Here is a 23,670-nt window from a genome sequence, read left to right as displayed (position 1 = left end):
GCCTGGCCCTGTGCGGCGCCTGCAGAGTGATTCCACGCCCCTGCTCGGCGTGCTGTGCCTGCACCACCCCCGCCTTCAGTGTCATTTTCCATGCATTACCCCCTTCTGGAGCAGATGCCTTGGAACAGAAAGGGGGTCGGGAGCAGTGGGGTGGCCAACGGAAGCCCTTTCTCTCTTTCTCCCCCAAGCTGGACGACATGCCCTCCCTGCGGTCCTCCCGGCGCCATAGCTCCTCGTCCCCAAGCAGCGTGTCCTCACCGCTGCTAAGAGGAGCGGCGGGCGGCCAGAGGCACTTGTCTGCGTCTTCTAGTTCCTCTCTCAGTGTGCTCTGTGATGACAGGGACTCGGACCAGGCCGTAGGCGGGTGAGTGCAGGTGGTGAGCAACCGGCAGCTACTTCCGGTCTGGGGTGAGGATGAAACACAAGCCCTGCTCCCCTTCCTTAGGACAGTGACCCCCACACACCCAAGCTCTGCTTGCCCTGGTGTCGGCATCCTGAATAGCACCTCCTGTTCTAAATTAATCATCTAGCTTGTTGTCTGGACCTTTCCAGAACATCTTTGTGTGTTCAGTGTGTGTAACTGCTGGTGGGAGCTAGGAAGCAAGGGAAGAGGAGTTGAGTGTAGTTGCAGTCCTGGCCTTCCCTTGTTTTGGACTCTAAACAGGTTCTTCTGTCCTTATCTGTTAGGTTTATCAGTTCATTCTGTGAAGGAAAAAATAGTGGTTTTTCTTTTTTTTTCTTTTTCTCTTTGCAGAGCACAGTGTCGTGCAAGATCTCATTTAATCCCCAGGCTATTTTGACTGCTTTTGTCCAGGCTGCTGTTGGGGACCATAGTTTATCTGTGTTACACACTTAGCTCTAATAAGTGACAGGTGATTGTTTCATGGGGTGAAATTTAACTGCAGTTACCTGTTAATCTGACTTTATATGAGTAGTAGCTGAGTTCCTGAGCCACCTGGTTTTTCTCCACAGCAGAGAACTCTCTGCCTGCTTACGTGAATATCGCTTGATTCTCCTACTCATACAAAATATTAGGAAAAAGGTGACCTTCACCCACTTCAGTGCCTCATTTTTCTTCTCCATTGCTTTGATCAAGTGAAAGTTTTCCTTTGTTTCTATTTCCTGGTAACAGTAAGCTCAGCTCTTAAAGAAAACCTGAATATATTTTTCTCACAGAGAGGGGCCACGGTTAGAGACAGAGAAATTATAATTCGACTACCCTATTGCATAAAGGGACTGGGTGTTGTTTCTAAGAAGAACCATACTCCCTCACAGGGATAGTGACTCTTTGTCAGCTGATGAAGGCAGTGACTTTGAAGATAGCTTGAGACGCAATGTGAAGAAGAGAGCAGCAAAACGACCACTCAAGACAACCCCAGTGAGTCAGTTTTGTTTTGTTTTGTTTTTGAACCTGGTCTGGGAAATGGCAAAAAACAAAACAAAAACAAAAACAACTCAATGAAGGTTAGGCAGTGTTAAATGAAGGATAAAACTTAAAAACTGTGAAGGGACAAAAGAAGGAAGAGGGCAAATTTTGAAAAAAAAAAAAGAATATGAAGAACAAGAATGGGGTTAAGGAACTTTTAAGGGTAGAAGTAGTTAAGTTTACAATGTAAATTACAAAATATAAAAAAATAAGTTATTTCAGATTGGAGTCAGAAACTGCTATGTATTATTGGTAGTTTCAGCTTATTTGTATGATAAGACCACGTATTTGCTCTCACCTGTAAGAAATATTCCAGATCTGTTTATACTTACTAGGTAGCAAAACAGCCAAAGAAGGGGTCCCGAATAGCACGTGGTCATGGTCAGAAGGAGGCAAAGCCACCAGCCAGTGATCTCTTTGATGCTGTGAAAGCTGCAAAAAGTGACATGCAGGTAAATGAGAGTCTCACTTGTTTCACCCTTTGTAGGGTGGAAAGACAAGGACAATTGTCTACAAATTTGATGTAATATGAATATTTTATAATATACTGTGGTGAGCGTAAGTGAACGTAACATACATCAGGAAAGATAGATAAGACTTTTGAGTGCTATAAGGTGACCTTGGATGAGAGAAAATGTTTCTTTCCCAAATGACCACAGAACAAGATCCATTTTGCCATTGTTGATTAGTGGATGATCTGAAGAGGAAACTTGGATATGGGTGGCAACTTGTTCACCCCTGTCACTATTTTACTCCACTTTGACAATTCTACCTAATTTTTCCCTCTCCCCACATTTCTTTTACTATAATTTCACAATTCTGATGCCATCTCTTAAGTGTAAAAGATTTATATGGTAGTTCGAATTTTTTTTAATGATCACTTAGATTTTGCCCAACTCCAAAAATGAAATATTAATAATGCTGTAGTGGCCCTTATAAAATCTTCCTTTCACTCTATCCCCACAGTCCCCTCACCACTCAGAGGTAACCACTAGACTGAACTTTCTATTAATCATCCCATGTCTTTCTTTGTAATTTTATCACCAGTGAATGTGTCCATAATTCCTATAAGTAAATTGTTCTTTATATAGTATTTTGTGATTTCATTGCTTCAGTATTGTTTGAATTACTAATATTGACATCTTATGTAAATTTTTATAGTTTTTAGAAGTGTTTTAAAGTTTCAAACATTTGTATTTTTATTTCTAATTTTATTGCACAATTTAGACTTTTTAAATCATGGAGACCAGATTTATGACTTAGCATTTAGCATCAGTTTCCAAAATATTTTACACATGCTTAAAGAGGACATATATTCTCCAGTGGTTAGGTACAGTGAGATCAAAATGTCAAATGTTACACTATATTGTTAATTCTACTTTTTTTTGTTCTTTGTATTTTTTGGCCTGTTTGATATATCAGTTACAGAGAGAAGTGACTTTCTTCAATTACTGGTTTTATATTAGAGCCCATCTTTAAACATTTTTGAGACTTTATTTCCTCATAGTCTGTACTGTAGATGCACTACTTTTATTGTTAAATACTCATGATGCTTTATCTTTATTCTTTAAGACAAATTGTTTTATATTTAACACACCTACAATAGTTTCATTTTTGGTTCGAAATTACCTAGTATCTTTTTCTGTCCTCTTATTTTCATTTTTTCTGTGTATGTTGGCATTCTGTCTTTTATATTCAGTATTTCTGAATTATGTTCTTTAATCCATTTGCCAATCTGTCATTTAGCCAGAGTTTGAGTCTTCTTTATTGATTGCCACTGCTGGTATATTTGATATATTTCTACCATTTTATGTGCTTTCCCTTTAGCTTACCCTTTTTGTTTCTTTTTCTTTGTTTGCTTGTTTTTGCATTTCTAGTTTCTACAGTGGCCTACCCACATTTTAGTTAATTTACATGTACTTTATATACAGTGTTTTAGTTCTGTCCACTCACCCCTCCTTAAAACTCAAAGCTTCCATACAGAATTATTCTCGTGCTGTCAAAAGTTTATCCTTTAATTTTTTTCATTAGTGTTCATTAACATGCTCATTTTTTCTTTGGATAAAATTTTTTACCCTTGTTCTTGAAAGGTTGCTAGATATAAAATTCTAAAATGAGTTTTTTAAATGTGCTAAAAGAGAAAAGATTATTCCATAGCCTTTTTAAAATTTATTTCAACATGCAAGAACTGGGATACAGGCCAGAGGTGGAGGGGGTAAGAGGATTCACCAGAGACAGAGTGGGGAGAGAACAGCCAGATCTACTGAAATACACTGCTGAGGGGAGCAGCAGGCAGGCAGGTCAGGAGAGGTCTGCCATGCCATGTTGGTCATCTCCCTGACCGGGAATTGAACTCTTGCTGACTGTGGATAGCTTCATATACTGCACTTTAACCTATTGTGCCACCAGGGAGACCCTATTCCAAAGCCATCTATTGTTATTCTTTATTGCTGCTGAAAATCACTTATATAGTATTAGTTAATACAATTCATAGTGTTGGAAATGTTCTATACCACCACTGCCTACTACATTATCTTCTAGCCATATATGGCTATTGAAATACTGAAATTTGACTGGTATAAGTGAAGAACTAGATTTTAAATTTTTATTTATTTCTTTTGGTGTGTGTCATAGTGGCTTAATGTATTTATGTAGCTGTACCTGTAAATGTTTTCCTTTGTAACTTAAATGCAAATCCCTGAGTAATCTTGTACTGTGACTGTTTTATCTGGTTGCCTTTTTTGCTTTTATATTCTGTTACTGTATAGGATGTTTTTAGGTGTAAAAATTTCTTTTTATTTGTTATGCTTATTTCCATTAGTCTCAGGCAACATAGATTTGTATCTTTCAACAACTACAGAAAATCTTTCTCAAATATTTGCCTCTTCTCATTCTTTTACCTTCTTCTGGGTTCTATTAGGCATCATTAGAACTTTCCTATTCTTTCAGTAGTGCTAATACAACCTCCTCTATGATACATCTCCTCTGTGATTGCTTCCCTATGGAAATTATGTCTTTTTGTATAAAATAATAACATTTGGGGCCCTCCCTGGTAGTGCAACCCATTAAAGCTCAGCACTGTGAAGCTAGCTGCAACTGCTTCAGCACAGAGTTTGATCCCCAGCCAGGGAGGTGACCCACATGGTACAGCAGACTTCTCCTGCTTCACCTGCTGCTCCCCTCAGCAGTGTACTTTGTCACTGCCTGTTCTGCTCCTTACTCTGTCTCTGGGGAATCTTCTCACCACCCCTGCTCCTCTGGCCTGTACCCAGTTCTGTATGCATAAATAAATAAATCTTTAAATATATATACTATATATTATATGTATCATAACTTGGATTTTTTTTGTTTGTTTCTTCTGCTCTTATTTTCTCATACATGCACTGAAGTTTTTAATTTTTCGACATCTATAAATTTTGTTTGGTTCTTCAGAATTCATCATTCTATTTCAACGCTTCTCTTTAATTATAATTTTATAATCTGTGGTAACCTCAATGTCTAAAGTCTGTAACTGTTACAGGGCAACTGTAGGTCTCACCCATGCGCTTACTTAAGATTCCACTGTAGGCACACACAAAAAGGTTAATAAGGGGCTTATTTATAAGAGAAAATGAAATAAATAATTCAGGGAGAGAGAGATAGATTAGTTGATTAAGGCATCCTACTAGTTCCACTGACCTGGAACCCCAATAGCACATTGAAAGCTGGCCAAGAACCCCCCCCCCCAAGGCCCACATGTCCGGTTTTATATCCAAACATCACTGCTTAACTCCACCCTGAGGTCCCAGCGTGCTTCCCTTTGGTGTTGCTGGGATTTGTAGTTCTGGTGGCTGGGGTGGGGATGAAGTCCACAAAACCTGTATCTGTAAAGTTCGTTCAAGATATCCTTTCCCCCTTTACATTACTATAATTCTGATAATTACTATAGCTGCTCTTTTCCTATGGAGCTCAGGGTGTTTTGGGCTTGAAGGAAGGTGGGTTTTAAAGAGAAGAACTTGTATTTGATTCTGTGAGTTGCCTGGGAGCAACTCCACAATCATTTCTAATTGAATTATCTACTTGAGATTATTCTGATGGTGTAGGTAATGTAGATGTTGACTCATATCCAGACCCAAGAGATGGCTTATGGTTCTGAATTCTCAAGGGAGAATTAATTTTTTTCCTTCGCCCACATTAAGAGCAGGCTAGTTTTCTGGCTGTCCTCTTCTGACCTACACGTTTATTCCTCATTTTTGGCTTCCTAAGGATGATTCTGTACAGGACCCAGCTTTATTCGGGAGCCTTCTTTGGACTATTTGCTTCGGAAAGACCTCTGGCTGTCTCTCCTTTGCTTTTCATCCCTTGCAGCCATCTGGACAGAAAGGCAGGATTTGAAGGGTTAATGTAATCATGAGGTTAAAAAAGTCAGCTCACTTAGATCTCAAGATTGCTACCTTCAATTCATTTCTTGCCTATATGGAATTCTGTCTCTTTTTTCCTGTTCAGTATATTTTAAAAGTTTTTAAAGTTTTAATCAGAAATTTACGTACTTGTATTTTCATATGTAATTTCTAGTCTGTCATATTGTCAGAAATCGAAATCATCTACATTGTTTTCCTAGTCTTTAGTGGATGAGTGGCTGGATAGTTACAAGCAAGACCAGGATGCAGGATTCTTGGACCTCATTAACTTTTTCATTCGCTCTTGTGGATGTAAAGGTGAGAAAACTGCTATCTTTTGCTAATCCCCATACTTTCGCTCCTGTTAAGAAACTTTTCTTTCATTTAAATGAGTAGGCATGTACATTTTCAAAATGATGGGTTCCTCTTATTTTTGATTGATTGTTGATTGATAAGTGAGGAATTGATCCAGGGGGAATTATGTTGGTTTGAAGAGCCTTTGGGGAAAAATAATCAGTCATGCTAATGTGATGATGTAATAATATTAACAAATTTGAAAATGGACCCTCAGGCACACTTTAGTTTTCATTTCTCTAGATGAAATACCCTTAATTTCTCACTCCTTATTTCTCAGCCATTTTGTTACATTTTTCATAGAAGTCTCAGGTGTCCAGGGGGTATGACCTAATTTTATTGGAGCAGCTAGCATCTGGGAGGTTTTATTATAAGAATTCAGAATCTGGTATGATTTTACTGCTTTTTTTTTTTCTGTGTACTTGTTTTAGCCATAGTTTTTCACTATTTGATTCCTTCAGGTGTTCTAAAGAGGTTTCTTATAGCAGATTCACAGTTAGATGGTGGCAGATTTAGGCTAGGGTTTAGGTCTTCTAATTCTCCACAAAGACACTTTTTAGAATGTTCCCTATTTTAAGATGTATATACAAATGGTCATAATATGCTGTTAACTTTTCTTATAAAAGTCTCATACCTTCCATTCTTCAGGCACTGTGACATCTGAAATGTTCAAGAAGATGTCCAACTCAGAAATCATCCAGCACCTAACAGAACAGTTCAATGAGGTGGAAGAAGAAAATCAGGAATATCTTGCCCCTCATATTTCAAAATACTTTCCCTTTCTGGTTCTGGGAAGTAGAATAGCTTTGAAAGGAGGAACTAAATATCTTGGAGAACAAATGGGACTAATCAGTATTATATAAATGGCTTTTAGAGTTGAAGATAGCAGGAAATGAGGAATAACAAAAATATATTTTTACTATATTAGTGGGTTTTAACATCCAAAAAACCTATGGTTTTGCAGACCAAGTAGTAAGTTACCTTTTTTTTTTTTATATCTGGTAATAATTTCCCTTCCTTTTCATAAACCCTTTCTCTAGGACTCAGGAGACTATCCTCTGACAGCTTCAGGTCCATCCTGGAAGAAGTTCCAAGGCTGCTTCTGTGAATTTGTTCAGACATTGGTCTATCAGTGCCAATACAGCTTCCTTTATGATGGCTTTCCTATGGACAACCTCATTTCCCTGCTCACTGGCCTCTCGGACTCCCAAGTTCGTGCCTTTCGTCACACTAGCACCCTTGCTGGTGAGTACTTATTTTCGTTTGTAAATGCTCTACTGGAAATTGATTGGATTTTCTTCTTCTTCTCTGCTGCCTGTTTCAAGATCATGCTACCTTTATACCTAAATCAGTCCAGTTTCTCACCAATGGAACTATAAAAAGAAGTGGGTCATGGTGAAAATTTCGAGAATTAATATCTTTCTCATAGCTCGTCTCTGGAAATATGCGAATATGAGAATATGAGAATTAAACGGAACCCAAAGAGTTTGGGAGTTAAAAAACCCACTCCCGGATAATCAGTTTTGTATTTTAGTGTTACCTGGCTTTACCCATTTTTATTGGCCTTTATTTCCTTCTTTTCTGAACTTGTCCTCCCTTCTCTGACTTAACCAGTGATTCCCAATCTTAATCTTGTTTTTCCTGACTCAAAGCCATGAAGTTAATGACCTCCCTGGTTAGGGTAGCCCTCCAACTGAGTCTGCACAAAGACAACAATCAGCGTCAGTATGAGGCTGAAAGAAACAAGGCACCAGAACTGAGAGCTCCTGAGCGCCTGGAGAGCTTGCTAGAGAAACGCAAAGAGGTGAGTTGTTTCCTGCCTCTACCTGCCTTCCTCCCCAGCTTCCAGCTATGGCTGCTGCTGCCCTGTCAGCTCCCAAGTGCTTCTTTGTAGTAAGGCACCAGCCCCCCAGCAACCTTTCAGATCATAAATAATAGAACCCAGCGATAGTTTAATAGATCCATCCTGTCAGAGGTCATGCTCACTTTGTTTCAGGCATGTGGGCCAAATAAATCATTTTTAACTTAGAGGAAATTTTAGCACTCTCTAGAATTCTCTTGCTTAGTTTCCATTGTGTACATTCATTATCAGAAGTGTTTTAAGTGCTATGACTTCGTCTTGTGCAAGGAGTTAAGTTTTGACTTTCTTGTATAGTATTCAGGTCACTGCTGCATGCTGTATAACTGACAGAGGAGGCCAAGTTTTCAATGAATGGAAGGGGCACAGACCTTCCAGTGGTTTAAATCCTGTTTCAATTAGCTACTGCCTCTATGACCTTATATATATAACTTTTCTAAGCTTCAGTTTTCTTTTCTTTGAAAAGGGAATAATTCTACTTTTGGTAAGGATTAAATGAGATGATGAATGAATCAACTAGCCTGTTACATAGTAGGTGCTTGCTTTGTTTTCTGTTAAACTTGCTGATCACCCAAGAGGATAAACAGTAATAAAATCTTTACACTGATTAAACCTTATGAGACTTACACATTATGAGACTTACTGTTAATTTACATGTATCTTAGACTCCCCTCACCATGTGTGACTGCATAAAATGACTTTTACCCTCACCAAAGATTTCTCCCATGCTAGATCATCAAAGAAAGCTTTCTAGTTCTCCCATTGTCTTTCATTTTCACTGTCAGTGTGATCCTAGATCCCTATGTACATTAGATCTGTCTGAGATCTTAAAAATTATGTACACTAGTGTGAATTGGTTTTTAGCTTCTCTAAGCTCTTGCCTCATCAGTCATCATTTCCCTTTTTGTCTTTAATCTCTCCTCTACTGTTTTCTTCCCTCCATTTATACATGTATATAGACCTTTTAATTGCACGTTTACTCTTGTCCTCTACATGCTAAGCGGTTTCTATCCATGCTTTTAGGTAGTGTTTTATTTCTACCATAATATCCAGATGAATCTCTTTTCTTACCTAACATCTAACCCCATTTTTCTTTAAAATTACTCTCTCCAAACCAGTGTGACTTTCTAATCCTTATTAGAGATTTCTCGATCTCCTTTAATTTCATACTGATAAAACTCCTTTTATCCTCCCTACCTTCAGTGAAATTTTTAAGTATTCAGAAAGTAGAAACAGATACTTTAAATATCAATATTTCACAATTTTACTTTATCTTTTTTCTCTTTTTTGCTATTTTTATAGTATATGAACATAATAGTATTTTCCAATTAAAGACTTAAATATGACTGCTGAAAAGTGGCATGTTCCTACATAACCCCAACACTATTTTCACATGCCAGAATATTAATGATTCCCTGATATTTTGTAATTCCAGTTCATATTTCAGTGTTTACACAATGCCCTGTGGAGCTGGTTAATTCCAAGCAGGATTTAATTGGGGATTATGCATTCCATTTGGTTGTTGTGTCTAAATCTCTTTTAATATTAGATGAAATTCCCATCTCTTTCCATTTCCCCCCAATATATATACATATATATTTTAAAGATTTATTTATTTATGCATACAGAACTGGGGTACAAGCCAGAGGTACAGGGGTGGTGAGAGGCTTTACCAGAGACAGAGTGGGGAGCAGGACAGGCAGATCCTGCTGAGGGGAGCAGCGGGCAGGTCAGGAGAGGTCTGACCATCTTTGGGGCTGAGGATGGAACTTGCACTGAAGTGGCTGCAACCAGCTTGCAGAGCTGCATCCTAACCCCTTGTCCTAACCTGTTGCACCACCAGGGAGGGCCCTTCCCCCAATATATTAATGTACTGAAGAGGAAGGGTCATTTGTCTTAAAGAATATTTCTTTATAATTCTGCTTCCTTCGTATTTGTTACGTATTATATCCAGAGTTTCTCAGTAGTGGTACCCTTGACAATGAAGGACTATCCTGATTTTATGGGATATTAGCATTCTTGGCCTTCACTCACTAGATGACAGTAGAGCCCACCCAGATATGGCAACCAAAAATATCCTAGACATTGTTGTTTATGGCCAATTATGCTCGCAGTTGAGAGCACTGAACTAATCACTTCGTTCTTTTTTCACTAGTTCTATGTTTTTTTAAAAAGATTTATTTATTTGTGCATACAGAACTGGGGTACAGGCCAGAGGCTCAGGGGCGGTGAGAGGCTTCACCAGAGACAGAGTGGGGAGCACAACAGCAGATCGACAAGTACACTGCTGAGGGGAGCAGCGGGCGGGTCAGGAGAGGTCTGCCACGCCATGTGGTCAATGTGGTCACCTCTGGGGCAGGCGAGAATCGAACTCATGCGGAAGTGGCTTTAGCTTCTTTAGCTGTGTTTTATCCCGCTGAGCCACCAGGGAGGGCCCACTAGTTCTATTTGTATAAAACAAACAGCATTTGTTGGGCCTCCCTGGTGGCCCTATCAAGCTGTCACCAGCTACTGCATCATGGCACAGCAAACCTCTCCAGTGTCCTCTGCTTGCTCCCCTCAGGAGTTTATTTCAGTAGATCTGCCTGTTCTGTTTCTCATTATATCTCTGGTGAATCCTTTCACCCCCTGCACCTCTGCCCATACCCCAGTTCTTCTATATATAAAGAAGTCTTTTTTAAAAATGCATTTGTTAACAATTCATCTTCCCAATTATAGTCAAAAACATTTGTAACTGCTAGCTAGAACTTCTGTGTAATGAGAGAGCCAAATAATCAGACAAAAGGAGATTATTTTTTCCAAAGAGAAATCTCTGAGGCATTAGTTGTATAACTTCTAAAATTTGGTTTAAAAGTGAACATAGAGGGTACCGAAAGTTCAATTCTGTTCTTTTATGAATAGAAAGTATGCATAAGTCAAACTTATTTATTGGGATCTCTGAGAGATTGACTGTTCCTCTCTGTCGTCCAGCTCCAAGAGCATCAAGAGGAGATTGAAGGGATGATGAATGCCCTTTTCAGGGGCGTCTTTGTACATCGGTACAGGTGAGTTAATACATTTCTCTTGTTGGAACAACTGGTCCGTGTTTATGGAGTCTGCACACGTAACAAAGTTCCTTCCTAGTCCTTACTTATTTGGTTAGTCCCAGAGCTGGAGCAAAAACTCGTAACAACAAATGTTTGAAGTTAGTAAAGCTTAGCTTATTCCCACCTACAGTAGGATCTTGTGAACTCCTCTGGGAGGAACTTAAAGAGGATAAGGCATTGCTGAATAGTAGTCTGTTTCAACTTTGCCCAAGACCTCCCCTCCCCCATCCTTTGGGTGGAGACTTAAGAGGACTAGAGCAGAGAGCCAAAGGCAGGGCTTTGTGAGGGATGCGTGTAGCGTGGAAAGCCTTTTTCCTAGCCTAACCTGTTATTTCACTGTGCTGAAGAAGGAAAGGCAGTTTTATATTGTTTACTGTACTGAAAAGAATTAAATCAAAAAGAATGTATTTGTTTCTCACTCTTACTTAGATTTCAATCTCTGCCTTTCCAGAACTTTCCAGCTGGTTTAATGTTTATTTGAAGTAAAATTAACACATGCATATCCACACACAGTTTGATAGTTAAATTAGCTTCCAAAAGCAGTTTCTGAAAGGGATGCAGAGGATAAATTTGTCCAGTACATGGCTGGTTCGACTATTTCATCAGCTGGTTAGAGTGAAAATAGTTACTATACACACACACACACACACACTGTACAATATATTTACTATGAGAATAGAAAAAACATGGAGATATCTGGAGGATCGAAAATGACTGTGGAGAGATGAAAAGAGTCCATTTATCTCTCTGCCCAGGGATGTCCTTCCTGAGATCCGTGCTATCTGCATTGAGGAAATTGGGTCTTGGATGCAGAGCTACAGTACCTCTTTCCTCACTGACAGCTACTTAAAATATATTGGCTGGACCCTGCATGATAAGGTGAGGAGGAGTGATTCTTTTTTCATTTTATCCTTCACTCTCTTCCCTGTCCTAGGATACTTAAGCTTTCTCTGTTACTTAGATGTTTAATTAGTTTAACCAGTGATCAGGCTATTGAATGTCAGAACTCCCACAAACATTGGGGAATGTAGAATAAAGTACAAAAGAGAAAAACATATCCAGGAGATAAAATACCTCAAAACCAGAGTACAGAGAAGAAAGACTTTCCCAATGAAAAGATAAAAATTTGGATGGACTGGTAATAGAAGTGCGGGGGTCATCACCAAAAGATCCATTTCATCGTGATTGCTGAACTCTGCCGTGAAATTTTGTTTTTTAAGAAGACAGTTGTTAATTGTCAGAGTTCTTGGACTAGAGGATATACAGGCTCACAATGAGTGGCCTGAAAGGGAGTGTGGAAGGTCAGAGATAATGAGTCAAGGAACAGTCAGCCATGTCTTCATTCTCTTCAATAGCATCGAGAAGTCCGTCTGAAGTGCCTAAAGGCTCTGAAAGGACTGTACAGCAACCGGGATCTGACTGCACGCCTGGAGCTCTTTACCAACCGCTTCAAGGTAACATTGTGATAGTGTTGTTGGGTTTGGCACCCATGGATCCTTTATCCCCCCACCTCAAGTTTTCACTTTTGTTGCTCTCATTTGTCTTTTAGCTACCCCTCTGCATCATCTTTCACACCCTCTTTTTAGGGGTCTGTAAAACTTTAAAGGAACTTGATGCTTGGGAATGGCTACCATGAGGTATCTCTTTTCTGCAGGACCGGATGGTTTCCATGGTCATGGACAAAGAGTACGATGTGGCAGTGGAGGCTGTCAGGTTACTGACACTTATACTTAGGTGAGCTCTGGGAAGTGGGGAGGAAGCCCACTTTTAGCTGTGCTGAAAGATAACATCCTTCTCCACCCACTCATTCTCCTTTTCTCTTGGCAGGAACATGGAAGGAATGCTGACAGATGCAGACTGTGAGAACATCTACCCAGTGGTCTATGCCTCGAACCGAGCCCTGGCTTCTGCTGCAGGGGAGTTTCTGTACTGGAAGTAAGTGGGCCTCATTCCTTCCTTTAATACTGTAGTATGTTTTTCCTCCCTCATGTGCACTGCTCTTCCTAAGGACTGCCCTTACCTATTAAAGTCTCTTGGTGTCTCCTTTTCAACTTTTTCAGACTTCCTTTAGCTCTACTCCTCTTTCCCCTTTATACTTTCCTTGAACTATTCCTTTCTCCATGGTGACTGTTCCTCTCTATTTCCTCCCCTTCTCTGTTTTACCAGACTATTCTACCCTGAGTGTGAGACAAAAACCATAGATGAAAGAGAGCGACGCCGCAGTCCACGTGCCCAAAGGACTTTCTTCCACCTTTTGCTGTCCTTCTTTGTGGAGAGTGAGGTGATGTATGGAAAGGAACAGTCTAGCTTTTGTGCATAAACCATGCAGGTAGTAAAGGCTGGAATCTGGCACTCCAGGAAACAATAACCTCCAGCATAACCACCTCCCAGAGTTTTTCATGTGGTTTTAGTATCTTACTATGTCCCTTCCTCCACAGCTTCATGACCATGCTGCTTACTTAGTAGACAGCCTGTGGGACTGTGCAGGGTCTCAGCTGAAGGACTGGGAGTGTCTGACAAGCTTGCTGCTAGAGAAGGACCAGAGTGAGTGTGGCATGGTAGTAAGGGGTGAGGGGAGGAAAGGAAATTTGCAGATTTCTTTACTAACTTGTAAGACTCATCAGTGTCATGGGCAGTGGGGGAGACTTGGAGGTGAGGGTGGCTAATTTATCATTCTATTTTTCATCCTGCCTACCCAGACTTGGGTGATGTTCAAGAAAGCACACTGGTAGAAATTCTTGTGTCCAGTGTCCGGCAAGCTTCAGAGGCTCACCCTCCTGTGGGTCGAGTCACTGGGAGGAAGGTATGACTTGAGGAGTGGGGTAGTTTGGTTGGCAATGTTAAAACCAGACAGTCCAGGCCCTCCCTGGTGGCGTAGTGGGTTAAAGCACAGCACTAAGAAACTAAAGCCACTTCAGCATGAGTTCGATCCCCACCTGGAGGCGACCCACATGGCACTGCAGACCTCTTCTGACCCGACCACTGCTCCCCTCAGCAGTGTACTTCATCAGTCTGCCTGTTCTGCTCCCCACTCTGTCTCTGGTGAATCTTCTCACCGCCCCTGCACCTCTGGCCTGTACCCCAGTTCTGTATGCACAAATAAATAAATCTTTAAAAAAAAAAACAAAACCAGACACTCCATCCTTAAGTTCAGTTATCCTTAAGCTGGGTTAAGTGCTCCTCCTGTCTCTCAGTTCTTTTACAGAATAAGTGAAATCTGTAGGGACCTGCTGAATTCTCCCTTCCTTCCTGAAGAAATATGATTGTGAAAGGGAGGATACACACACACACCCTCTAAACTCAGGTGTTTTTCCACATCTTTCCTCCAACTCCCAAATGACTCTTAATTCTAGGGCTTAACCCCTAAAGAGCGTAAGATGCAAACAGATGACAAGGTGAAGCTGACTGAACACCTCATCCCTCTTCTTCCCCAGCTTCTGGCCAAGGTACAACTACCCTTCCATATAGTATCTGGAAGGGGAATCGTTTCTATGAAGAATAAGAGTAATTTGCAGTGTATTAAGCTAATAAATCAGTCTTCTCTCAATCATCACAGTTCTCAGCCGATGCAGAGAAGGTTGCTCCCTTGCTCCAGCTTCTCAACTACTTTGACTTGAACATCTACTGTACCAGGCGCTTGGAGAAGGTGAGGAAGAAGCAAAGTATGTTTCCTATATCTTGCTGCTTCCCTGATAGGGCCCAAGGTTGTAACGCCAGTTTCTGGTTCTTCTCAAGCACCTAGGTTCTAGAAAAATCAGTAAGCTTTCTCTTTCTCAGGCTGTCTTATCCTTGAAGTCATAATACTTCAACCCTGCTTATCATCTCCCTGTCTGCTCCACTCCAAAAGAATTGTCCTCCCACCACTTCCCTCAGCACTTTCTTCTCTTATTTTGTTTCCACTCAGCATCTGGAACTGCTCTTGCAGCAGCTCCAGGAGGTGGTGGTGAAGCATGCGGAGCCAGCAGTGCTGGAGGCTGGAGCTCATGCCCTCTATTTGCTCTGTAATCCTGAGTTCACTTTCTTCAGTCGGGTAGACTTTGCCCGCAGCCAACTGGTGGATCTTCTGACTGACCGCTTCCAGCAAGAACTTGAAGAGCTGTTACAGGTAGAATTAGGGCTGAATGATGAGACGCTCCAAATTGAAGCCATACAATGGGGAGCGCGGGAAAGCCCACTGTGGCCCTTCTTTCTTCCTCAGTCATCCTTCCTAGATGAGGATGAGGTATATAGTCTGGCAGCCACTCTGAAGCGCCTCTCTGCCTTCTACAAGTGAGCAGCTACCTCCTTCCCCCTTTCCTTTTTCTTTGTTACCTGTAAGGTTGTTTCCTCTAGTTCTGTTCCATTGTAATGTTTTTCTTCTTCCCAAGTGCTCATGACCTAACTCGCTGGGAACTCTATGAGCCTTGCTGTCGACTCCTCCAGAAGGCTGTGGACACAGGAGAGGTACCTTACCAGGCAAGTAGATAAGTTGAAGACATGGAGGCAAGAGAGGCATCTGTAAGGGTCCTATGACCTGGGTGGCCAGCTCTTCCTGGAACCCCAGTCTCTGAGCTGTTAACACAAGAGAGGGAGATCATAGGTGTGCTGTTCCTTCCATTCTGTTCTTAGAAGGTACAGTGTACTTTCCAGTGTCTGAAAGCAGCATCTTCCCTGCTTTCCTGACAGGATAATACTGGAGACTTCAAATAAGTGTGAAGTATGGTCTTCTCTGAAGATTGTCGAAAAGAACTAGAATCAGTTCTTTTCTACCAGAAAAGGAATTGGATTTCCCCAGTCTCACTTTTTCTCTTTACTGTTTGTGGGTGGGTCTGTGCACATGCACACCTGTCTCTCCTTCTCCCTCCCTGTCTTCCTCTCATTCTCTTTTTTCACCCCTCACTTATCTGACATTTGGTTGTTAACAGGTGACATTACCAGCCTTGACACTTGTCTATTTTTCCATTCTCTGGTCGCTAACCCACATTTCTGGATCAGATGCTTCCCAGGTAAATGTGGGTATGAGTAGGGGAATGAGGAAGGGGGAGCCACTGTTTTCATTCTTTCCCCTTACGTCATTGTCTCCACAGAAGCAACTGTTGAGTTTGAAGGGCAGAATGATGGCCTTCTGTGAGTTGTGCCAGAGCTGCCTCTCAGATGTGAATCCTGAGATCCAGGAGCAGGTACATGTTACTCAAGGGAGTCGTCTTCCCCCCATGGCCTGAGGAAACCTATTCTATAGCTATGTGATTCCTATCTTGGCCAGTATCTGACTTTTATAAGCACCCTTTTTCTCCCCAACAGGCTTTTGTCTTATTAAGTGATCTGCTTCTCATCTTCAGCCCTCAGATGATTGTAGGGGGACGTGATTTCCTTAGGCCTCTTGTCTTTTTTCCTGAAGCCACTCTGCAGTCTGAGCTAGCCAGCTTCCTCATGGACCACGTCTTCATCCAGCCCGGCGAACTGGGCAGTGGTATAGGGACCATATCTGGGCTCAGAATAGTCTGGGACTTGGGCAGGATATAGGGCAGGGGCCCTAAATCTGTGATTCTGATTTTTTCTGCATTTGGTATCTGGCAGGTCATTCCCAGGAGGATCATTTACAGATAGAGCAACTGCACCAGCGGCGCCGCCTTCTGGCTGGCTTCTGCAAACTATTACTTTATGGGGTGCTGGAGATGGACGCTGCCTCAGATGTTTTCAAACACTACAACAAGGTACAGCCACACACAACCTAGACTTCAGATGCTATAACACTACAGAAAGGACGGTGGGGGAGACAAGAGCATTGGGCTTAAAGGAGGAAGAGGAGGGAAAAGGCAACAGGAGTTTATTATAAAGGGACAAAGTGATTTCGTAGCAAATGATTATAGGGGAGAAACTGTTAAGAGAAACAAATTGTTTGAAGGGGAAATAACCTTATTCTTTTGCACATATATATACATGCATATTTTACCTATTGTGAAGCCCAGTCTATAGAACAGGGTAATGTAAGAGAAAAAAATAAGAATGGAAAGGCGTTCAGACCTCACAAGAGACGGGGGTATGTACTTTGATTTTCCCAGCCTGCCGTTATGTTAATTCTGTTCACTGAGTATCTGTTACATGCCACGCACCATTGCAGGCACTACAGACACTTAAGAACAAAGACAAATGTCCCTGCTTCGGGGCACATCCGTTCTAGTTGGGGCGAGACAAACAGCAGTGGCCTTGGTGCTGGAGGAGTGTGGGACATTGGCAGTCTTTCTCTAAGAGGCAGGCTCACAACAGGATTTCTTCCATTTTCCTAAATGCTCATTTCTTTTGGGGTATGCACATACGACTAGCGATGATCAGATCTTAGTCTGAGTTGTTTCGTGCTTAGATTCCTGTTTGCCTACTGCAAACACTTTTGGAAGGAGACATAATTAGGGAAGGAAAAAACAAAACAGTCTTCCCTATCATCAGACCTTTTCTCAATTTCTTCTCCCTCAGTTCTACAATGACTATGGTGATATTATCAAGGAGACATTAACTAGAGCCAGGCAGATTGACCGAGGTCATTGTTCGAGAATCCTGCTGTTGAGCCTCAAGCAGGTATTCCCTTCTGCCTGGAGTTCCTGAGATCCATGCCACACCCTCCCTGTGGACATTCTGTCAAACATTCTGTCTTCCACTAGCCACTTAGTCAGGGAGGTCTGTAAGAACAGGGATTTTATTTTTTATCTTGACTCTTACTTTATATGACAGTCTCTTTCATAATTAGTAGATCTATAGAAGGTCTTTTTTAACTGACTTGGGTAGTTTCCACCTTAACTCCAGAGAAATTCAGCTGTCAGGATATGGGGGCACCAACAATAAAATGGTAAAGAACTTTTAATTTTCTTTGTCTGTTCTCTCAACCTCCTTCAATTACTATAGACTTTTTAAGTTTGTCATTAGAAAGCAGGGATAAGGGGCAGTTTCTTGGGAGAATAGAAGCAGATGGTATCCCAATTCTTTCAGAATTTCTGGGAAGAGAAGGAAACTTTACATTTCTCTATTTCCACTTGTCCCTCTCTTTCCCAAATGTGCCCTGTCTCTTGGACAGTTATACACAGAACTGCTGCAGGAACAGGGGCCCCAGGGCCTTAATGAGCTTCCAGCCTTCATTGAAATGAGGGACTTGGCCCGGAGATTTGCCTTGAGCTTTGGACCCCAGCAGCTGCAGAACCGTGACTTTGTGGTCATGTTACACAAGTAAGTACTAGATGAAGTGAAGTTGCTGAGCCAGAGGCTGCAAGGAGAGCTAGGCATGAGCTCTTTGGGGAAGATAAGCATGTTCAGATACAAAATTTGGTTGGTGAATGGCTGTGCTCTGGGAGACACTTGGGGGCAGGGGAGGCTGCACCGGGACAGATGCCTCAATCCTGGAAGGAAGTGGAAGAGGACTGACTAGCTTCTTAAATGGTTTTGATCTATCAAGGGAAGGCATCAAGTTCTCCTTATCTGAGCTGCCTCCAGCTGGCTCATCTGACCAGCCCCCAAATCTGGCATTCCTGGAGCTCCTTTCAGAGTTTTCCCCACGACTTTTCCATAAGGACAAGCAGCTACTGTAAGTGAGTGGGTGGTAGCTAAAGATGTGGATTAGGGAAAAAGGGCATGGTGAGTGCCCAGTGACCACTTCAGCCTCTTCGTCCCACCCCTTTCTCAGACTCTCCTACCTAGAGAAGTGTCTGCAGCATGTCTCCCAGACACCTGGCCACCCCTGGGGTCCAGTCACCACCTACTGCCATTCCCTTAGCCCTGTAGAGAGCACAGCAGAGGCCATCCCTCAGGGCCATCCGCGCCCTAAGAAGAGGCGCGTTGAAGGTACAGTGCTCTGTATATGTGTTTTGGGTATATATGTTTTGTGAAAAATCAAGTAGGAAATAATTAAAAACCAAAGATCTAAGAAATGTGTACAGTTAGGTTACCCTACACGTTTAAATTTTATTTTTTAATTTAATCATAAGATCTTACAAATCACGAGGTTTATGTTTTAGTATAAATTTTCTTTTGAACATTTAAAAATACTAGTTTTTATCATTCTCCCCATCCTTCCAGCATAGGTAGTATCACTATTTGACTTCCTCTCTTTGGATTTGCTACTTCTGGACATTTCATATAAGTGGAACCTTGCAAGTGTGGCCTGAGTATATCTAACTCTTTTCACTTAACATAATTGTTTTCAATATTCACTCATTCTTTAGCATGTGTATCACATAAATTTTATGGTCAGATAATACTTTATTATATGAATATACCACATTGGTTGATTGATAGTTAGGTTTCTACTTTTTGACAGTAGTGAACCATGTTGCATGGATGTTTTCAATTCTCTTGAGATAGAGCAAGGAATGAAATTCCTGGATCATATGGTAACTTTGCAGTCAATATTTGGAGGAACTATCAAACCATTTTTCCAAAATGCCTACTTCTTTTTACAACCCTAGCAACAATGTGTGATGATTCAGATCTTCCACGTGTGTGCGAACACTTGTTATTGTTTGGATTTTTAATTTTATCCATCTCCTGGTGTTGGTGAATTGGTATTTCATTGTGGTATAAATTTGTGTTCTCAAATACATAATTTGTGTATATTTTCATTGTTGACTGTTTGTAATATCTTCTTTGGGGATTTTTCTGTTACTCTTTGCTCCTCTTTAAATTGGGTTGTCTTTTGTTGAGTTACAGTAGTTATTTGTATATTAGGTATAAATACTTCGCCGGCTATGTGACATACACAAAATTTCCCCCTTCTTGTCTCTTCATTTTTTTGGTGGTGTCCTTTTAACACAAGTTCTTCATTTTGGTGAAACCCAACTTATTTATTTCATGTTGTTTGTGTTCTTGGTGTCATATCTTAAGAAATCTTCACCTAATCCAAGGTTTGCCTAAACAGAGGGCTTTTAAAGGTAGGCTAAACTGAAGAGATAGGTTTCGTTATTCATTCACTAGACATTATTATGCACCATGTACTCAGTCTACAGCATGGGGGAAAGACAGATGTGTCTTTAGAGAGTGTCAGGTGGTGATGATACATTCTAGGGGGGAAACATGGGAGACAACAAGGGAATACTGTTGAGGTGAGAATTGTGGTTTCAAGTGGTGTCATCAGAAGGAAACCTCACAGAAAATGTGAGTGTTGGGCAAAAAACTGGATGTGGGATGTAAGACAGAGAGGAACTGAGGGTGACTTAATGGTTTTGACCTAACAACTGGAAGGATGGCGTTAGCTTCAACTGAGGTGAGGAAAGTGGTGAGTGAGACAGTCAGGGCTTTGGTATTACCCTGGGTAGTGTAGTTGGAGACATTGGACAGACAACTGTGGTAGGAATATATGTTCACCTACCACTCTATCTGTGAGTTACATGCTTGCATTTATTTCCATCTTGTTTTCTGGTCTATAATAAAGTTTCTTGGATAAATCCTCGATATAATTCTGTAGGTCTTACATTTTAGTATAGGGCTATCCATTAATATGGAGGTCATGCTCATTTTTTAGTCTGAACATAATGAGGCCATATAAATTTTCCATTCTCTTCATTCTTTTCCTTACAAAATCTTGAACAGGTCAATGAAAAAATAAAAACATCTGTGGCAGTACATGGGTCTACAGTTAATATATGCATCTGCTTCTTGACAGGCTCTTCCAAACAACATGGAGAGGACATCTCTTCACCCCAGGAAGAAAGCCTCCAGCTGAACAGCATCCCACCCACACCCACCCTCACCTCTACAGCTGTGAAGAGTAGGCAGCCCCTGGCAGGGTTGGAAGAGATGGAAGAAGATAGCTCAGAATCAGAGTCTGCCCAGAGGTGAGGGCCACTGGCAGAATCTGAGGGCTGTTTCTCAATTTGGAATCTTGCATTCTCCTTGCTGTTTGTGTTCTGTTGTTCCCTTTTGCTACACTCCTTCATCTTGAGGTCATATCCAGTTTTCCCCTTAACTTTGAATTTTCTCTGTACTAAGTTGATTTCCCCCTTCCCCTTTTAATGCCCTTCATCTCCCCTTTTTCACCCTTTACTTTTATACTTTATTTCATTCCAAGTAGCCAGCACCTTTCAGGCACCCAGAGGTCAAGAGTCTCAAGTCCACAGCATTTCCAGACTCCACTCAACCCTTCAGCTCCTGGTCTGGGCAACCGACTAACCCGGTGAGCTTTCTTCTTCACCTGCTGTCTTCACCTCAGGCCTCCCACCCACTCTGAAGGGATTCTCCCCTTATCTACTGCTGCTTGCCTGGTGCTTTGGGGGCTTGTTTTAACCACAGAACACTTGCAGGGTAAGTGGAGCCCTAGTCTGTAAACTGATAGAACTAGAGCTGCTCTCACTAAAGCAGCAGTGGGACCCAAGATCCCTGCTCTCCCTGCTGCCATTCTTGAGGCCTCTGAGAAACTCAGGGCTCCTTAAACAACAGTTTAAGGATCACTGTAATCACTCTGCCAGACTCAGCCTTATGGAAGAGGACGAAGAAGAGGATATTCACACAGAGTCGAGTGAAGGATGGCAAGTCACACGCAAGGTGAGTGTTTACCCTCAAGAACCAGAAGCAGATGTTAGAAAGAAATGAGTGATTCTTCTCTGTCAGTAGTGAGGGTGACCTCATCTGTGAAAGCTGTTTGAAAGAATTAAAGTGGGATGTTTGCAAGTTACTATGCACTTCTGTAAAACTTCCATTTAAAGGAATAATAAGATGTTTAAAATATCAAAAAGGTTTGAAATTACATTCCTCCTCATAAGTTTGCATATCTAAATCTCCTAAGAATTGAAAGAAACCCTAGAATTAGAGATGGAGGGGACATTAAGCCCCACCTTACAGCCTGACCAGTCTCTGCAACACACATTCACAGCTTTTTCTGTCTCCCCAGAGGGCTGTCCCACTCTTCTCCCCTTCCTACTCTCACTGACCTGAGGCAGGAAAACATGACATTCAAGTGCAGTGACTTGAATTTGAGTCTTCAGCCCCACCAGTGTCAGGTTAGCTCCATGGACCTCTCAGGTGCTCTGAAAACCGTGTTTTCTAAGATTTTTTAGGGGATTGACATTGGCTTACAGCAGTGTATATGATTTAGAGATAATATGTTTATGCCTCTTCAGATGATGCTACAATACCACACCTACCCATTATCACCCACTGTAGACCACTGGGCTCCTTCTTTGATCTCTGCCTCACACCCTCCTTTTTAGTATCCTCAATTTTACATCATTTTTCTAGGATTTGTTTTGGTTTAATTTTATCTCTTCCTTAGTTTTGCCTCTGGTGTTTGTCTTTCCTTCTGAATTATCTCACTTTAATCCCTTACAGTTTGATCTGTGTTGTCGAAAATGGCAAGATTTCATTTCATCTTCTGGCTGAGTAGCATTCCACATGGGCCTCGCCACATCTTTATTCACTCATCTGTTGTTGAGTACTTAGTCAACCTCCTCTACTTTCAAAAGGAGCTTTTATGTGAACTACAAATGATGGCACCTTATAGGCAGAAAAGGGTTATATCTGCTGCTGTTTAAGTTAAAGCTCAAAATGTAGCAGGAGAATGGCAGCCTTGTGCCCAGAAGACAAACCTGACAATGAAAACTTCAAACCAGAGACTAGAGAGCAACTCCTTAGAATGAGGAGAAAATCCAGTTCTTTGGCCTCAAGCCAAAATCTAGGGGACTCAGTTGGCAGACCAGGAACTTCTCTGATGGCTCTGGGAAGTCTAGGCCTAAGCCTCCGTCTACCCTGCCTTGGCTGACCTTCCTTCCCTTACTGCTGCAGTACATAGTGCCCTGTATTTGTCACTATAAGACTCGCAGGGGACTTTATTGTGTGTGATGTGTTGGGAGTGGGAGAAGACCTTTCTGACTTTTGACCTCTTTGTCTAGCAACTGAGTGGCCAGTCTTCTCCCAGTGAGCATGGCCTAGACCTCTTAGATTCTACAGAACTGAATATTGAGGTGAGTGTCCCCAATATAGACTGTGAAGGCAAGTTAAGAGGAGTCGGGCATCTCTGGGAGATGCTGGTCGTGTACCTGTGAAATACCAGGAAAGGAAGGCCCCGGCCCCTGAACCCTGCCTGGTGCCCCACGGCCCACCTCCCCACTGTCTGCAGAGCAGTGGGAGTAATTCTTGGGCAAGTGGGAGGAGTTAGAATTGGAAGATCTGCAGTCTTCACTTTGTCCTTTGGTCTGTTATTATATCTTTTTTCACTTTTTTCATCCAGGATTTCTGACAGAACAGTGTGCTGCTCCCCATCTCCTCTCCCCACTTTTATGACAGGACTACTCAGAGAAGAAAAACAGAGCCAAAGGAACCATTGCTTCCATGTCCCAACCCTGGTCTCTGAAGGAAGGAAGTAGAGGGCTTGCCTTCCTAACCTAACCATCTCTGGGATTGAGAATGAGTTAGTTCCCCCCACCCAACACTCCGCCCCCATTCTGCCTGAGGAGCTATGGCTCCCTCCCTCTGATTGAGCAGAGAGCCTATTTCCTGCTGTGTTTGGAGGGGTGGGGACATCATTTGACATTGCAGGGGGTACTGCCTCCCTGTGTTGAATATAAAGAACCCAGTATTTTCCTATATGTTTAAGACATTTTCCCAGCCTGCTCT

The 23,670-nt window shown here is 41.7% G+C and overlaps 1 protein-coding gene across 1 annotated transcript; it reads left to right on the top strand.

Moving 5' to 3' along the window:
- The first annotated feature begins 197 nt into the window (after window positions 1-197).
- STAG3 (stromal antigen 3) lies at window positions 198-23,613 on the top strand. Its single transcript, XM_004691632.2, has 33 exons — window positions 198-364; window positions 1,276-1,378; window positions 1,762-1,878; window positions 6,027-6,123; window positions 6,808-6,884; window positions 7,200-7,404; window positions 7,812-7,963; window positions 10,988-11,061; window positions 11,859-11,982; window positions 12,459-12,557; window positions 12,758-12,837; window positions 12,931-13,038; window positions 13,270-13,384; window positions 13,542-13,647; window positions 13,803-13,906; window positions 14,457-14,549; window positions 14,660-14,749; window positions 15,008-15,208; window positions 15,302-15,372; window positions 15,471-15,558; window positions 16,008-16,088; window positions 16,170-16,262; window positions 16,384-16,552; window positions 16,660-16,796; window positions 17,554-17,655; window positions 18,149-18,297; window positions 18,524-18,652; window positions 18,752-18,909; window positions 20,726-20,897; window positions 21,134-21,235; window positions 21,528-21,603; window positions 22,947-23,018; window positions 23,285-23,613. Exons 1-33 carry the CDS (start codon window positions 198-200, stop codon window positions 23,291-23,293), a joined length of 3,720 nt encoding a protein of 1,239 aa, XP_004691689.2. The 3' UTR covers window positions 23,294-23,613.
- The last annotated feature ends 57 nt before the right edge of the window (window positions 23,614-23,670 follow it).

Source organism: Condylura cristata, unplaced genomic scaffold, assembly GCF_000260355.1.
Source record: "Condylura cristata isolate star-nosed mole 26May11 unplaced genomic scaffold, ConCri1.0 scaffold00032, whole genome shotgun sequence".
In the NCBI taxonomy this organism is placed as follows: Eukaryota; Metazoa; Chordata; class Mammalia; order Eulipotyphla; family Talpidae; genus Condylura; species Condylura cristata.
The sequence above is the reverse complement of the archived record's forward strand: the minus strand, read 5'-3'. Positions and strand labels throughout refer to the sequence as shown.

Coding starts and splice junctions, on each gene's coding strand:
- STAG3 (XM_004691632.2), top strand. CDS start 198: ATGCCCTCCCTGCGGTCCTCCCGGCGCCATAGCTCCTCGTCCCCAAGC. Junction 15,559..16,007: donor CAGGAGAGGTACCTTACCAG/GCAAGTAGATAA, acceptor GGTTGTTAACAG/GTGACATTACCAGCCTTGAC. Junction 16,089..16,169: donor CTGGATCAGATGCTTCCCAG/GTAAATGTGGGT, acceptor TTGTCTCCACAG/AAGCAACTGTTGAGTTTGAA.